This window comes from Brienomyrus brachyistius, unplaced genomic scaffold (assembly GCF_023856365.1).
Source record: "Brienomyrus brachyistius isolate T26 unplaced genomic scaffold, BBRACH_0.4 scaffold45, whole genome shotgun sequence".
NCBI classification, from domain to species: domain Eukaryota; kingdom Metazoa; phylum Chordata; class Actinopteri; order Osteoglossiformes; family Mormyridae; genus Brienomyrus; species Brienomyrus brachyistius.
The window spans coordinates 312709-330297 of NW_026042320.1; the positions used below are offsets into that span (position 1 = coordinate 312709).

The following is a 17589-nucleotide window of genomic DNA, read 5'->3' on the forward strand; positions in this document are numbered from 1 at the left end:
TTAAGCAGGAATATCTAAGTCTACAGGCTGAGTTAAAAAATGATATTAGACGAGCTAAAAGAAATGTCGAAAGGATGGTTGCATTGGAAGCTAAGGATGACGTTAAAAGTTTCTTCCAGTATTTTAACTCTAAAAGAGCTCTAAAACCTGAAATTACTAATCTGCAGGATAGTAAGGGTCTTATAATAGTAAACGACATTGATATAGTAAATTAGTTCAATGATAGTTTTGCACGGGTATTCACTGTTGAGGACCTTAGTAATTTACCAGTTATTACCTATCCAGCATTGTCTATAGCTAATATATATATAACTGAAGCAGATGTTTTGCAAAGCCTAGCTAAGCTCAAAATAAATAAATCACAGGGCCCTGATGGCATCTTACCTATAGTGTTAAAAGAGATGAGGGATATTATTTGCCGACCCTTAACTTTACTGTTTCAAAAATCCTTATCTGAAGGTGTGGTACCTTCTGATTGGAAGCACGCCTTCATAACGCCTATTTTCAAAAAAGGGGATAGAAGTAGTTTGTCTAACTATAGGCCAATCAGTCTAACTTGTATAACTGGTAAAGTTATGGAGGCTATAATCAAAGAGAAAATGGTAGATTACCTGGACTCCAATAACATTTTGTGGGATAGCCAGCATGGATTTAGGAGAGGTAGATCCTGTTTAACAAATCTGTTGGAGTTTTTTGAGGAAGCTACTCAGGAAGTTGATGATAAGAAGGCCTATGATGTCATCTACTTAGATTTCCAAAAGGCTTTTGATGTTGTCCCCCACAAGAGGCTCCTACTTAAACTCAAAGCGACAGGTATTTTAGGTACCGTAGCGACCTGGATTGATAACTGGTTAACAGATAGGAAACAGCGAGTAGTTATAAGAGGCACAATGTCACAGTGGGCTTGCGTTCATAGTGGGGTACCGCAGGGTTCGATTTTAGGACCACTATTGTTCCTAATTTACATAAATGATATGGATACCAATATATACAGTAAACTGGTGAAATTTGCAGATGACACCAAGGTGGGTGGTGTAGCAGATACTGAATTAGTGGCTCAGCAGCTACAGCGGGATCTTGATTTAATTAGTGACTGGGCCGATACCTGGCAGATGAAATTTAACGTCGATAAATGTAAGGTACTCCATCTAGGGAGCAGAAATATAAAGTACAGGTATTTCATGGGTCTCACTGAAATAAAGGTAGCTGATCATAAGAAAGACCTTGGTGTGTATGTTGATGCTTCCATGTCCCATTCTCGCCAGTGTGGGGAAGCAATAAAAAAGGCCAATAGGATGTTGGGGTATATCTCCAGGTGTGTGGAGTTTAAGTCAAGGGAGGTAATGCTAAGATTATACAATTCCTTGGTGAGACCTCACCTAGAATATTGTGTGCAGGTTTGGTCACCATATCTTAAAAAGGACATTGTGGCCTTAGAACAGGTGCAGCGTAGGGCCACAAAAATGATTCCTGGTCTTAGAGGAATGTCATACGAGGAACGGTTACTTGAGCTAAATCTGTTCAGTCTCAAGCAAAGGAGACTGAGGGGGGACATGATCCAGGTATATAAGATTCTAACAGGTTTGGATGCTGTTCAACCAAATAGTTACTTCAGCATTAGTTTAAATACACGAACTCGTGGCCATCGGTGGAAATTAGCGGGAGAACATTTCAAGCTGGATTTAAGGAAGCACTTCTTTACACAGCGTGTAGTCAGAGTATGGAATAGCCTTCCTGATAATGTAGTGCAAGCTGAATCCTTGGGTTCCTTTAAATCAGAGCTAGATAAGATTTTAACGACTCTGAGCTATTAGTTTAGTTCTCCCCAAGCGAGCTTGATGGGCCGAATGGCCTCCTCTCGTTTGTATAGTTCTTATGTTCTTATGTTCTCATGTATAATGACAGACAGACAATATGTAAATCAATTTTGAAATCAGCCTATGGCTGGGCAATATTGTACAATAGTAAAGTTTTTTTCATAGGAAATGATATTGATAATTATCACGATATAATTTTATTCTACATTTTTACTTAAAATTCACATAATTGCGTTTAAAAAGGCAACGTGAAAATTGAGAAACGTGGAAATTGAATTGACTGCAAACTTAAATCTAAATTTAATAAATCATATATATGATATTTGAATGATGTGTGAATGTGCCCTGCGATGGGCTGGCCCCCCATCCTGGGTTGTTCCCTGCCTCGTGCCCATTGCTTCCGGGATAGGCTCCGGACCCCCCGCAACCCAGTAGGATAAGTGATTTGGAAAATGGATGGATGGATGGATGGATATATATGATATTTGATGTATACACAGGCCTATAGAGGACTCAGACGTCAATCCCTCGCACAGGCCTATAGATGACTCAGATGTCGGTCCCTCACACGGGCCTATAGAGGACTCAGACGTCAGCCCCCCACACCGGCCTATAGAGGACTCAGACGTCGGCCCCCCACACAGGCCTATAGAGGACTCAGATGTCGGCCCCTCACACAGGCCTATAGAGGACTCAGACGTCAGCCCCCCACACAGGCCTATAGAGGACTCAGACGTCGGCCCCTCACACGGGCCTATAGGGGACTCAGACGTCGGTCCCCTCACACAGGCCTATAGAGGACTCAGACTTCAGCCCCTCTCACAGGCCTATAAAGGATTCAGACGTCAGCCCCTCACACAGGCCTATAGAGGACTCAGACGTCAGCCCCTCACACAGGCCTATAGAGGACTCAGACGTCAGCCCCTCACACAGGCCTATAGAGGACTCAGACGTCAGCCCCCCACACAGGCCTATAGAGGACTCAGATGTCATTCCGCTGGATGCATTAGAGAACCAGAGCGTACCTCTGGCAGATACGTGGTGGCTGTGTGGTCAGGAGGGAGGATTGAGGCCTCCTCTCCCCAATAATTGTGGAGGCCTCTGCACTAGGGGGATGTTAGCTAGCCAGGTGGATATTTACTCTGACAAACAGCCCTCTAGGTCCCACAGGTTTGTTACGAGCTGCGAAGATGATCCCAGTGTGTATATAGATGCCATATGCCAGCCGAGGGGCATTCCAGAGAAATATAAGGTGAGAAGTGAGATTGCTGCAGGGTTTGAATCAATATTAATTTGGCCTACTGTTAACAAAAATGTGGAATGGAAAAATTATTTGTACTATAATCAGCAGAGGTTTCTCAACTATACTCAGGAGGCACTCGCATCTCTGGGGGAGCAGCTTCAGGCCACCAGTCTGATGGCATGACAGAGCAGGATGGCCCTGGATTGGCTCCTGGCAGAAAAAGGGGGAGTGTGTGTGCTGTTCGGGGATCAGTGCTGTACATTTATTCCCAATAATACAGCCCTGGATGTTTCATTTACTGAGGGTATGAGAAAGTTGCAGGGGTTACAGGATGAGATGGCGAAAAATTCGGGACAACATGACGGGTTGTTTGACTGGTGCTATAATATGTGGGTAGTTGGCAGTAAGCCCTTATGAAAGCACTCTGTGTGCGTGCTGTGTTCATTCTTGCTTTGATACTAATCTTTTTTTGTGTACTTCCTCTTGTTCGCTCCCTAGTGGGAAGAGTGCTGTCTCAGCAGGCGACTATAGCTGCAATGTTTAGAGTGGTGGGAGGACCGTTTGGAGCGGCAACCTCCTGGACCAACACGGAAACGGATGGCGACATAGACACCTTGGATACGCTCCTGCCCATAGCTGAAGTTCGGCCGTACCGCCTGTGAATACTCCATGTTGGAAACGCTGCAGCCTGCCTGCCGCCCACGACACCTGGGACTTTCCTGCTCATGACAGAGTGCCTGTTATAGTAATCTACAATGTTATCAGTTAACCTTTCAGTTATCTTTGCATTAGCCGTATATGTTTATGTAATGAGCTTGTGGTAGGTGATGTACTCCTGGTAGATTATGTATTCCTGATAATATATGCAATGTATCCTGGGGAGTTCATTGCTGTTGGTTGATTCTGAGTGTTGATAGTTTGTGAGCCATGTCAGCCATGGACCCCGAAGGGGGGCCGCGCCTGTGGCGGGCTGGGAGTGGAATTTCCCTAGATCCCTTTCCTTTTTAGCCCTCCCTCCTAGGCTGGATGGACAGAATTGTGTGTGGGACTCTTTAGAATCCCAAAGGGGGGAAATATATGGGATATTATTTAGCACTATACAATGTAGAATATAATCATTACGGTATTATTAAAAAGCATGCCAAATACCCGTGATGTAATCATTACAATGTAATCATTATAATGTAATCAACACAATGTAATCAATTGAGTATGTATTTGCACCTTGTATTAGCCTCAAATGTTCTGTTAGCTACTTTATGTTAGCCCTGAATGCATGAATATCCACCTTTATTAGTGTTATGCCTTATCATTATGTTGAAGGACAAATATATTATCAACCCTCTAATTAGACAATGTGCAACAGGCTCACCAAAAGTTCACGGATGAGCATTTTTAAAAAAGCAAGTGGAGATGGTCGCACCACCATTACGTTCGGCTGAGGGACCAAACAGTAAAAGAATTGATGGACAAACTTATCACCTAGTGGTGTGGATTGATGTAAAAAACAATGATTGTGAATGGTTGAAGGAATGATGATGCTTAAGTGACGAGATATTGTTAAATGATAAGAACTTGTATAAAAATAGGTATAAAACAGTACTGGACACACTTTAAGTGTCCGGCCTTGGTTGTAACTTAATTGTTGCAATAAAGACTAAATTTGGATCTACACCAGCGGCTTCTGACTTCTGATTTAGCAGGGAATGAAAAACCACAAAACTAACATTTTGCCTTTTTCCCCATCTGTAACTGTTATTATGTTATTATCATTTAGAACTGAATTTCCATACTCCCTTTTAATCTCATGCATCTTTTTTATCATTCCCCAGACTTTACTAATGTCAGTTTCCCGTCCTACTGAATTACAGAAGGACCTCCAAAACTCCCTCTTTGCTCATTTAACTACCCTCCTTACGTTAGCCTGCAACTTTTTGTACTCAATCAAATTCTGAAAGTTGTGAGTACTTTTTAACATTGTAAAAGCTTTGTTCCGAGACTTAACTGCAGTATCACATTCCTTTGTTTACTATGAGATCTTTGGTTAGTCTGCTTTGCTGCCTCTAGAATTACTGCATCATGGTTAGATTTCTTTTGTCCGACATAAAGCCGGCCCTGCAAAACGTCACCTAACGTCACCAAGTCACATGGTACAAAAACCTACAAGACGATCGTGACAGATCGTGCAGCACGTGCAGAGAGCAAGTAAGATCGTGCAGCACCTTTCAGCCGGCATAACTGTAAATGTCGCTACTATGTGCCCCTGGCTTATTTTGTAAATGTCTCGTAAATGTTCTTGTTTGTTTTGTTAATCTTAATGGTCACTGGTCAGCTATTACTTCTGTTGTAATTTAAAGCTTCAATAACAAAAATAATAAAAAAAACCTCTCAGCCGACTGCACAAACTGGAACTGCCTCCGTGACACAACTTTGCCCTTATTGGCTGAACAATTTTAGTCACACGCATGACGTTTGTATCTCTGGAAGTTCCGATACGTTATCTGCTATTTCTCCCGAAAAGCCTGTAAAGAAGTGAAGTTTCAATAAATGCTCTAATCGTTTATTTATTGTTAGTTACTGTAATGTTGCGCTGGTTTACGTGTTTAATCGTCTAGTCTGTGAAGAAGGCATTCAAGTAAGAATTGCATTGTATTCTGTGCATGACAATAAAAACTTTGAATCCTTGAAATAAATGTATTTGATCTTTTTCCTGGCAGCTATCTTTTCACTGCTAGCACTTTGGATCAGGAGTTGGTTATTGTAGAAGAGGTAATGTGCATGCAGGTGATATTTTTATAGATGTATCTACACCCTTTTGGAAGTGCGGCCATCTCAGTCAGGTCTCGCACTACGAGGAGTAGAAGTTGTCTAGTTTGGCTGCTGTCAGTTTATATTACAAGTTTATATTACAGTTTATATTATTATATTACACTCCTGCAGCCGCCGGCAGATGGCGCTCCCCCTCACGTCAGCTGCAGTCAGACCTAAGTGAAGTCGAACGCACCCAATGGCTCCTCCCCATTCCCAATTATCAAAAAACCCACTAATTGAATGGGTCGCGTAATTATCGCTATGAATTCTGGGAGTCTGTGCAACTTCAAGACCGCAGCTCTCGTGTTACTTATAACAAGGAAGGAACATTATTCTATATTTTTAATGGCGACCGAATGATTGATTGATATAATGTAGTGTTTCATTCTATATCCTGTTTTGATAAGATATCGACATTTCGTAAACATTCAATATACAGTTAAACCATAATTGGTCCGTCTTGTTTCTTTGTCACCCAGAAACTTCACAACTGTGTTGTGAGCGGATTTTCAGCGCTTATATGTTTTTAAACTTGTCTTAAAATTTTGTGGTACTTCTACGTTTCTGCGCTTTTGTAAATGTAGATCGTATGTTTTGTCATTTGATTAAAGCGTTTGAAGACTTTGCAGCGCGCTGACACCAATCGGCCACCGTAGCTTAGCAACCGAATCATAACAATTCTTTTCCGTTTAGAGTTTTCATTTGAACATTTAAAGCAGCTCAGACTTGCAGTTTATCAGCAAGAGAGAAGACGCGAAAGATGTCCATCGTGAAAACCACCGTGAATCTCCAGAGGATTGACTGGCTGCTGCCGAAAGGTGCAGTCAGTGTGCGGATCGCCCCGGAATACATCCCCGGTCCAGTTGGCCGAGGTAAGGATGGCAAAATGATGCCCAGACTAACTCGGCACTTAAAGAGTTAAAGTCAGAATATGCTTGACTAGTCTTCTTGAATCTTCTGTTCTATTATCTTGTTTTAGAAGTACATGTCTAAATAATAAAGTAGTTCACCTTTAGCTTTAATATACGGGAGTCTTTTTGCATGTCTACTGCATTATATAATGAAATCAGTAAAATCTGTGGCTGTGCTGTGTTTAAACATCAGAGAAAATCATCATGAAGTGGTAAAGTAACAGCTGAATATGTCCTAATATACGGTGTTTCCCCGAAAATAAGACAGGGTCTTATATTAATTTTTGCTCCAAATGACGCGTTACGGCTTATATTAAGGTAGTATTTTCCCAAGTATAACATGCTACAGTATATTTACCGGTATTCATGAAAAAAATCCACATTTATTCAAACACAGACATCATGTCATCTTCTCACAGTATCTTTCCATGTAAACAATTTGACGGTGAATTTATTCATGAACAAAATTCTGCTGTATACTGCATATGTTTATTCAAATATAGTCGTAATGTCATGTTCTTCTGGAACATCGTCGTAAATCTCCAAGTTCCAAATTCCGTCCTGAATATCTCGCGACTCAATTTCCTGTAGAACCAGTGTCCCCAATCTCTCATGTTTAGCAATAACTCTGTCCTTAAATGAGCGCCTCTTGTCCATGTAGCCTTCTCGTAGTACAACCGCATCTCATTCTAGTTACCGTACAATCCATGGGACAATAACTAGGGCTTATATTACGGGCTTCTTGAAAAATCATGTTAGGGCTTATTTGCTGGGAAACGCGGTAGAAATCAGAAAAAGCATAAATCTTAGTTTGGTACCTTGAGAGTGAATAAATAATGCAACTTATGGAAAGTGTAAGATATGTAAAGGATTTGACTTAATAGTCAGTTGTTGATGCCAGCATTTGGATTGAGTGGGCTGCTATATTTGATGCACATGAACCTTTCCAGTGTTGTTTTTCGCTGTTCTGCGTATCAGGGAATCTGTGCACAAACTGGCTTGTTTTTATAGGTCAGGTTCCCCTGCTGAAACGCAGACGGCCCAAGTCAAGACCAGCGCATAAGTTTCCCAAGCGTGTGTTTCCTGTATCCAATAAAGACGGCAGAATTTTTCTTAGTGTGCAATACCGACTGCCAAGTGTGATATCTGTGATGGTTGTGATGTAGTGTTGTTGTACAGTGACATAATGTTTCATTTAAATTAAATATGCTGTCCCCTGTCTTTATAATCCCAAAGGACAAACCAGTTCCAGTGATGCTGGCCGTCGGAAGAAGTGCCGCACCAGGCCGCTGGCAGCCAGCTCCCTGACCACGTCTGCCTCTCCTGGATCTGCTGCCATCCCGGTGGCAACCAGCAGGGGTCAGCAGGGCACAGGCCGCCGTAGAAATACGGCGGGAGGCCGGTCAGGGCGAAGAAGGAGGTATGACCAACAGAAGGGGTTAGAGCCTAAGCCCAGCTCACCAACCTTCTCCTCCTCTTCATTTTTATTTCCGTCTTCAGCCCCCTCCCCTTTTGTTTCATCCCCATTTCTTTTTATGGGCTCCTCTGTTTTATCCCCACACTTAGTCACACCTGTAAGCCCAGCTCCACATCCATATTCAGCTCCAGGCCTGGTTCATCTGACCCCTCTGCTTCAGGCTCCAGCACAGGCTGTAGCCGCCTCATCTCACCTGGAAAAATTCTATTGGTTGTATAACTATTATGTAACCAAGTACTCTAAAATGACCTATGACGCCAAGTGCTTTACTGAGTACTGGTGTCAGGAGTTTTGGAACAGACATTTAAATGAAATTAACTTAGCGAAACAGGGGAAGAATGAGGATAATGAGGGTACTCATTCAACCAAGAGGCGTAGGATTGATGAAGATGAGTTCATCTTTCCTATTGATGCACTGGAGCAGCTAAGTACCATGCCCAGGGCTCAGGAGATGGGTGTGGAAATGGGCTATCAGTCAGATGCACATAGCTACATTTCCCTGTAGATTCAGCACATAATTACACGAGACTTGTCATACGTACTTAGGATAAGATAAAATTAGGATATGTTACCATGTAGTTCTATAGCATAAGGTACTATAGGATAAGCTTAAGATAGGATAAGGTTAAGATAGTCTTAACTTGTATGCCATTTTATGTTTTACAAAGACATGATAAATTACCATAAGTTTAGGATAAGATTATATGAGATAACATAGTATAAGAATAAGATAGGATTGCATAGCATAAGATAAGAAAGATAGGATAAGATAACATAGAATAAAATTAAGATAGGATAGGTTACGGTAAGCTTAAGATTGTATAACATAGGATTAGATTAATTATAAATAAAGCAGTCCTCCTTAGAGGGGGGGGGTGGTGGAGGGAATATTTAAGAAATAAAAATAGGATCAGTTAACATAAGGTAAAGATAAGATTGTATAACATAGGATTAGATTAATTATAAATAAAGCAGTCCTCCTTAGAGGGGGGGTGGTGGAGGGAATATTTAAGAAATAAAAATAGGATCAGTTAACATAAGGTTAAGATAAGATTGTATAACATAGGATTAGATTAATTATAAATAAAGCAGTCCTCCTTAGAGGGGGGGTGGTGGAGGGAATATTTAAGAAATAAAAATAGGATCAGTTAACATAAGGTTAAGATAAGATTGTATAACATAGGATTAGATTAATTGTAAATAAAGCAGTCCTCCTTAGAGGGGGGGTGGTGGAGGGAATATTTAAGAAATAAAAATAGGATCAGTTAACATAAGGTAAAGATAAGATTGTATAACATAGGATTAGATTAATTATAAATAAAGCAGTCCTCCTCAGAGGGGGGGTGGTGGAGGGAATATTTAAGAAATAAAAATAGGATCAGTTAACATAAGGTAAAGATAAGATTGTATAACATAGGATTAGATTAATTATAAATAAAGCAGTCCTCCTTAGAGGGGGGGTGGTGGAGGGAATATTTAAGAAATAAAAATAGGATCAGTTAACATAAGGTAAAGATAAGATTGTATAACATAGGATTAGATTAATTGTAAATAAAGCAGTCCTCCTCAGAGGGGGGGTGGTGGAGGGAATATTTAAGAAATAAAAATAGGATCAGTTAACATAAGGTTAAGATTAGATTGTATAACATAGGGCTACAGTGAAGAAATCAAAAATTTCAAGGCAGCATGAAGGTAACGCACAATCAGGGATGTGCAATTTCTGAGGCATGTATTCAAAAAAAGTATTTTAATTGTGTTTTATGATTCATATTTGAGTTCATGAAATAAAATGTTTTTTTCTACAGACTTTGATCAGTGTTTTTGTATTTTGTAAAATACGAGAAATACTGTATGCATGGTAATGTCAGGTGTGCAAAATGTTTGTGCTAACAAAGGACACAGAGCCCCTAGAAGGGCACAGAGCCAGGCTGAGCACCACAGCGCTATCCAGCCCATGGCTGCCGATGGTCACATTCCACCAGAACCCCCCAACACTAACTCCCCAGGGAACTTCCAAGCAGCAGAGCAGATTCCAACAACCGAGGATCAAAGGAAAAGAAAAGATACTGGCAGGAAGAAGATGATCTTGTGGCCAAAGGTTAAAAATGCAGAAGTTTGGAGAACAAATGTGTTACAAATGAAATATTATTTGAAATGTGCTACAGCTTAATTATTCTATCATACATCTATCCATCCATTTTCCAAACCGCTAATCCTACTGGGTCGCGAGGGGTCCGGAGCCTATCCCGGAAGCAATGGGCACAAGGCAGGGAACAACCCAGGATGGGGGGCCAGCCCATCGCAGGACACACTCACACACCATTTACACCTACAGGCAATTTTTTAGCAACTCCAATTAGCCTCAGCATGTTTTTGGACTGTGGGGGGAAACCGGCGTACCCGGAGGAAACCCCACGACGACATGGGGAGAACATGCACACCCAGGCGGAGACTCGAACCTGGGTCCCAGAGGTGTGAGGCAACAGTGCTAACCACTGCACCACCATGCCGGCCCAAAAATTTAAACAAATTCATTTTAAAAAACTTTAATCTCAGAGCCAATTGCCATTTGCCCACAAATATTTCAATTATTATTGTTTATGATTATAAATGCCGAATACATTCCTGGAGCCTTCGATTTAGCATACACAGTGCCCTCTACAGGATTCTGTCAAAACAGCATCTCTCAACCTCGTTCACAAGATTTGTCTTTTTCACAAAACGTTTTTCTTTGTAAATCCCAAAATCTTCCTATAAATGTATGTATGAATGCTTCTCGTCTTTTTCAGTCACACGAAGCCTTTATAAATGAGCTCCCCGATTAATCTGTTTACATGAAAACATCTTAATTGCGTTAAGGCATGTAAACGTAGCCACCTAACGAAAGGTAACCACGTGACTTAGCAGACTGCATGTTCCTCATCTCCTCTGTATGGACCATAGAGCTGTGTGTCGGAGAGTCTGACAACACGCTACGTTTCAAGATACAGGCATTACAATTCAGTGCGCTGCTCTATTTTGCCAACACATGGCATATAGAGAGCACACCACCAAATGGATGAAATCTGAGTAAAAACATTTGATTTTTAACGCAATCAGAATAAAGGGGTCTGCATTTATCACTGTCCCTGTATCAATCCAGCATCGTAGCACGAGAGCTATTTCGGATTCAGCCAACGAATAACGTTGCTAGTCAGGAGCCTTGTGCAAGCTACTGAAAATTACTAATTACCAATTACTGTATATAAAAGTAATTATAATAAGGGTGGGATTCGACCGTGTGTCTGCCTGGGGGGTCGCCGGCCAGGATCGCCAGCAGTTTGGACGTGTGGTTGGTCATCAATGTGCTGCATCAGCGTCTGCTCCCTCTGCCTGACCTGCCCTGTATAATTACATAATCAAGGAAAATAACAGTGGGCTAAAGGTTGCATAGTGATCACAGTAACATCGCGTCGATGTTGAAATACATGGTGCAAACAAAAGTAGTGGAATTACACTGACGAGTTACTACCAACACTGCTAGGCAGCTAGGTTTGCTAATGCTAACGTTAGCAGCGCACCCATATGCTACTTCCTCTCGCAAGATAAGGCAGCGTTACTGTCACTGTGTAAATACAATGAGATCTCTTTGGAGCAAGCCTGTCGATACCATGTTAAGTGTAAAACCACAAGTAAAATACCTAGAAAAATAATAGAAATATAGATGGTGCTGAACCATGGTGAACAGTGGAGTCATAACAGAGGCTGTGCGTTGTGTTCAGTCACCTTTCACTGTAAATCACACATGGGTTCACAATCTTTTGTGTCTGCTCTGAATCCCTCAGGGCTGGAGTGAAAACTCCATTCACACTAACATGGTGCCAAGGGGTATTGGGTAGTCATGATTCTATCCTTTTTGGATGCAATTTGTTTTACTGATTTAAATAAGTTTTAAAAAATTTCAAAATATAAGGATAGCTCATTGTATCCAAAGGGATGTGCCAAGCTTGCAGTGTTGATGTGCTGCCACCTTCTGGGAAAACGATGAACTGATTTTCAGATTAAGAACATGTATGGTTTTCTGGTATCAGGTGAGAACCGTTCATGCTGCGAACCTATGCTTATGGGTTAGGGTTAAGCTTGGGTCTAGAGCTCAGGGTACTTCCAGGCTTGGAGGCCAAGGGTAAGGTCTCTCTTTCCCCATGTAAGCATTTAATGATGATCCAGCACCAGGGCTTGGGTAAGTCACCACGAGTTGGGAGCCTCATTCCCCAGGTAAAGGATGAACGATGTCCATCCATCCATCCAGGTAATGCTAATACTTAAAAGTAAATAGCATAATCATATAATGATAAGAAAGAGAATAAGGCAAAAACATTTCTTGAAATTTGGCCTGAGGGTGGCGCTAGAGTGATGGATGGATTGAACCCAAATTTGGTATGAATAGTTGGAACTGACCTCTATCGATGTGCCAAATTTCAAAAAAGTTGCCAATCGGCTCTATGAGCTGCCATAGACTCCCATGGCAAAAAGCATAATAATAGTGAAAACTACTAAAAACTATAGGTATCCTAATAATAATAGACTGTCATCTCTAAATTGCCCACAGTGTGTGAGCGAGTGCATTCCCTGCAATGGACTGGCATCCCATCCAAAAGTATACCATTGTGTCCTATGCTACCTGGGATAAGCTACAGGCCCTCGTCTCCAGGATATGTGGTACGAGGATGGATGAATAATAATCATGTTTATTTCAATTTCAATTATTGGCAAATATAAACATGTACCAAGGATAATAGCAATAAATACAGTATGCCAAAATAAATGCTAGAGGAGAATCCTGCAATTCCTGCCCCAGTCCTGGGTCTGGGGAGTTTATTCTCACTGAGATTGCATAGGATTCCTCTGGCTGCTGTTTTTCTCCCATACATGTGAAGTGCTACTTCTTCATTGCCCACATGTGAGCCAGTATGTGAGCCCTGATCCGGGCTACCATCCCACCCAAGGCATTTCCATTGTATGCTGCTTCCTGCAGTCCTGCAGTGGATAAAACTAAAGGACAATGGTTTGTTGATTTATAGCACATGTATTATTATATTTTATATTGTTCAAATACACATTACTCAGTAATAACTTAGTAACTACTCAAGTACAAATGATGAACAAATACACTAACTTATGATTAAGAATGAACGAACGTGGGACCAGTATATAACTAATACTTTCTGGTTAATTAATAAATTAAGTAAGAGTGTACTACTTCAGGGGCGGCATGGTGGTGCTGTCATGCCCGGCTCGTACGATCCTCGTGTGTGTCACGCCCCCTGATTACCCACCTGTGCTTCCCTGATCTTGCCCAGCTGTGTCCACTTATTTTCGTCCAGTCTCGTCTATTTCAGTCCATGACTTGCCTTAGTTTCTGGTCCGTCATTGATGTTAGTTAGTCTTAGTGCTGTCTGCTCCGTCCCGATCCCGAATAAATCCCTGTTTTCCCCGTACTCCGCCTGCTTGCCTGCTTCCTGCCCGCTTGTCAGCCTGTGCGCACTACCCGCTTTAACCAGCGAACTCTGACAGGTGCACTGGTTAGCTCTGTTGCCTCACACCTCTGGGACCCGGGTTCGAGTCTCCGCCTGGGTCACATGTGTGTGGAGTTTGCATGTTCTCCCCATGTCGTCGTGGGGTTTCCCCCCCACAGTCCAAAAACATGCTGAGGCTAACTGGAGTTGCTAAATTGCCCGTAGGTGTGTGTGTGAGAGTGAATGGTGTGTGAGTGTGCCCTGCGACGGGCTGGCCCCTCATCCTGGGTTGTTCCCTGCCTTGTGCACATTGCTTCCGGGATAGGCTCCGGACCCCCCGCGACCCAGTAGGATAAGCGGTTTGGAAAATAGATGGATGGATGTACTACGACATTATTTGTGCCCCCTCAAGTAAAGTGTTGCTCCTAACTCATCTGGTCTTTTTATATGTTGTTAAAACATACTGAATTAATCCCTGCAAGAAATTCTTTGAGGGGGTTAGAGAGAAAATGCAGGAGACTGAATCCAGGACCTCAGCTATATCTTTTTTAAGTGTTTATGTGTAAACAGTCAAGACTTAACTATATGGGCTCATACTAAAATAAAAAATTCATGGCAAAGTGTTACTCCATTTTGAACAATATGAGCAGAGTATGCACAACCTTTTTATGTGAGACACAGCTATATGCACTATATATTTGTGCTTCCCCTAGACTTCCTGAGACCTTAAATAGTGTGACATTTGCAATAGCGAAAGCCTTCGTTTTAAAGATGACTTTTCATGTTTTCACTTGAAATCATGTGGAAAGATCACATCTCCACCCACAAAGCTCTTTCATATTTCCTGCGAGCCTGCTGCAGTGGGCTCTTGGGCAGGCAATATTGTATGTTACAGACCAATAAAGGAGGATCACTGTTTGAGTGTACTATTATAGCACTTGAATTATATTACTTATTATCCTCAGTCTTGATAGAATGGTAGACTTCATTGATAAGGACCTACAGTGGTCTGTCAGTAAACCTACAGCTTGGACCACTACCTTAATTTCAGATCAGGTCAGGTCAGGTCAGGTTGGGGAGATTGCACTGGAATAGGGTAGTAGGGACCTTGCGAGCTGGATCACCCTCAGGGAATCATGCCACATGGTCATAGTGCTGTACCTGACACTTACAATGCAGGTAACCTGACTCACGTGGGACTCCCTGAGCAACCACTCATTTGACACGAAGTCAAACCAGTGGTACCCAAGGATTCTCCGAAGAGACACAGTACCAAAGGAGTCCAGTCTTCATCTCTGGTCACTGGATAACGTCCATGTCTAGCAGCCACACAGCAAAATAAGGAGCACCAGGAGTCACCAGGAGTCTAAAGACCTTCACCGTCTTACAAAAATATTAGGAGTGCCACAGACCCCATTCCAGTGACTACATGACCCCCATGCTCTCCCAATCCATCTACTGACATGATAGGAAGAGGCACGAGAGACATGAATGTCACTGCTGAGGTAAGTGATCCTCTCAAGGTTGACAATCTCTCTTTTTCTGAACTACATTTCACTGTAAACAGTACATCTACTGTAGATTCCCATTCATATTCCATTACTGCTTCTCCAGTACAGGGAACTGCTGTGCTGGGAGCTTACAACAGGACCCAAGGTACCCAGAGTAGTATACACACAGTCACAGTTCACACAGTCTGTTGATGGAAACTAGTGAACACAGAAAACTTGCAACATCATACTGATTTTTTGTCAGAGTCAGAACTGAACTCACAGCTCCGTAATTGTGGGGCCATGGTGTTACTCACTGAGCAAAACAAGCTCATGTCTGGATGTCTGCAAAGACCCCTATGAAGAGAAACAGAGAGGACCCTGTAACTTTGCCTGGATTAGGGTTAACAGGGTCCTGCCCAGGGGCGATTTTAGCCCATTTTTGGGGTTGCTTCAGCACCCCCAAAATGAATAAAAGCACCCCCAAGGATTTCTAAAGATTTCTAACTTTTTTTGACAGTTCATGCTGTTTATGTGAGACAGTATTAAAATATGAAAAATCATTCAGATGTAATATTTCAATAAGTAGTATAGATACCCCCCCCCCAGCCCCGAAAAATGGTTCGTTCCAGCTTCACTCTCCGCTACTCTGACTGGCTCCAGCGCTCCTGCCAGAGCAATGGTGGCTGAGACGCATTGCAGCGGTGGTGTGAGTACTTGGCTTAAAACAGGACATGTTAGCTGCATTTAACCTTCAGTAACTCTTTCTTTATATAGTTAGGTAGTAGGAGTCTGACCATGTCTCTTATTAGCTGAAAAACATTACCTTCACAGGTAAACTGCAGTGTTGAAAACACGTTTTCTGACGATGTTTGCTACCCTACAATCCGCCCTACTCTGTAGGAAAATCAGCAACATTTTGACCGTCCTGTTGCTCCCATTGAAATTTATATAGCCTAAATCTTAAAACTTAAATTGCCAACCGTTTCACCAGTCCTCTTTGAAATGGAACGAGAGAAGCTGGTTATTTTTTCATGTTCCGAATATTAAACCTAAGGTAGCTAACTGACTGGATGCCCATTAACTTTATAACTTCTGGTGTGTGTGTGTGTGTGTGTGTGTATTTTGCACAGAAAGACAGCCAGGTTCATAATGGATATAAGGAAGTTTTTTCAAAAAAAGGACGGGCATTCAGATAAAAGGAGAAGATCATGATCTGTCAATCAAGAATAATGTTGGATCAGTGTTTAAATAGTCATATATTTTATTAAATGCACACGTGGTTTGGTTATTTGATTTTTGATTGAAAGTACACTGAGAGAAGAGTTTTTTTATTAGTGATGTCAATAGCATTTTTTTATATTAATGTAATTTCTTTATCTAATTGAATACTATCTATTTGTGTATGATTGTCAGTTCAAAGAGGGAGAGAGGAAAGAGCAGATAGTGAGGAGAAAGTACAAGGTCAGGAAGAACCAGGTAAGAAAACAAACAGGGAATAGTCAGTGACAGGCAAAACAGAAACTGTTAAACTGACAGAAAAAGATCCTAATTTTACTCATACAATCTGGAAGTTGTGTTCTCTCTATATTAAAGCTGCTATACAGAATCTGCAAAACAAACTGTGTTGAAGCAGTTTGTGCCTCTTTAACAATATTCCAACATAACATTATTATCATTAATTGGGCAGAATAAAATTAATGATATATTTTTCTTTGGTTCAGCCACAAATCTACAAAACCTCTAGTAGGTTAGGTCAACTTTTGGTCAACTAGGCCAATAGTAGGTAGGTCAACTTTTGGACCATCTAGTCTGTATGACTGCCGCAGTACGTGCCCCCCACATTTGCATTAAGTCAGAATGAGCATCCAAAGAACGTGAAAATTTAGCAGGCTGACATTGAAACAAGAAGAAAAGGGAAGACAATGCTTAGTATATTCGAAATATGAATTTAGTATACTTTAGGTATTTTAATTCAAAGTTTTGTACTTTTTTGATTGAATTGTACATGTTTGAAGTATTTTTATTTTCAAAAGATGCTTATAACTTTCCTCCAAGTACCACAATGGGGAGCTCACGTACCAGGTACCACAGTTTGAGAACCATGATCTTATATCTTTAGACTTCATTCTGAAATGTAAACAGGACACCTTCATTACATTTTCCTATTTATCGATCTGATTTACTGTTTGGTTAATCTCATTACACAAGGAGGCGAAGAACAGGGAGAGACTCTGAGAAAGCAGACCAGGGAACAAGATGAGGAGAGGCAGAAAGAACCAACCAGGGAAAGAGATGAGGAGAGACAGACAGGGCAGAGTTCCAGTCAGCAGTCCAAAGATGTT

At 41.5% G+C, this 17589-nt stretch overlaps 2 protein-coding genes and 1 pseudogene across 7 annotated transcripts in view; 2 read left to right on the forward strand and 1 right to left on the reverse strand.

Moving 5' to 3' along the window:
• The window catches only part of LOC125723049 (cytohesin-2-like), a 260972-nt pseudogene that overhangs the window by 142775 nt on the left and 100608 nt on the right, over positions 1-17589 (reverse strand).
• Positions 1-17589, forward strand: part of LOC125723076 (uncharacterized) — a 200622-nt gene that overhangs the window by 111848 nt on the left and 71185 nt on the right. The gene's annotated exons all lie outside the window — the stretch shown is intronic.
• LOC125723062 (uncharacterized) lies at positions 6586-10071 on the forward strand. 5 transcript variants are annotated; one of them, XM_048999495.1, is made up of 3 exons: positions 6586-6743; positions 8019-9417; positions 9652-10071. In XM_048999495.1, the coding sequence occupies exons 1-2, from the start codon at positions 6632-6634 to the stop codon at positions 8762-8764; spliced, it is 858 nt and encodes a 285-aa protein (XP_048855452.1). In that variant the 5' UTR covers positions 6586-6631; the 3' UTR covers positions 8765-9417; positions 9652-10071. The 5 variants fall into 5 exon arrangements, with proteins under 5 accessions (XP_048855452.1, XP_048855455.1, XP_048855453.1 ...); XM_048999498.1 differs by having other exon boundaries at positions 9886-10071; XM_048999496.1 differs by having other exon boundaries at positions 8019-9300.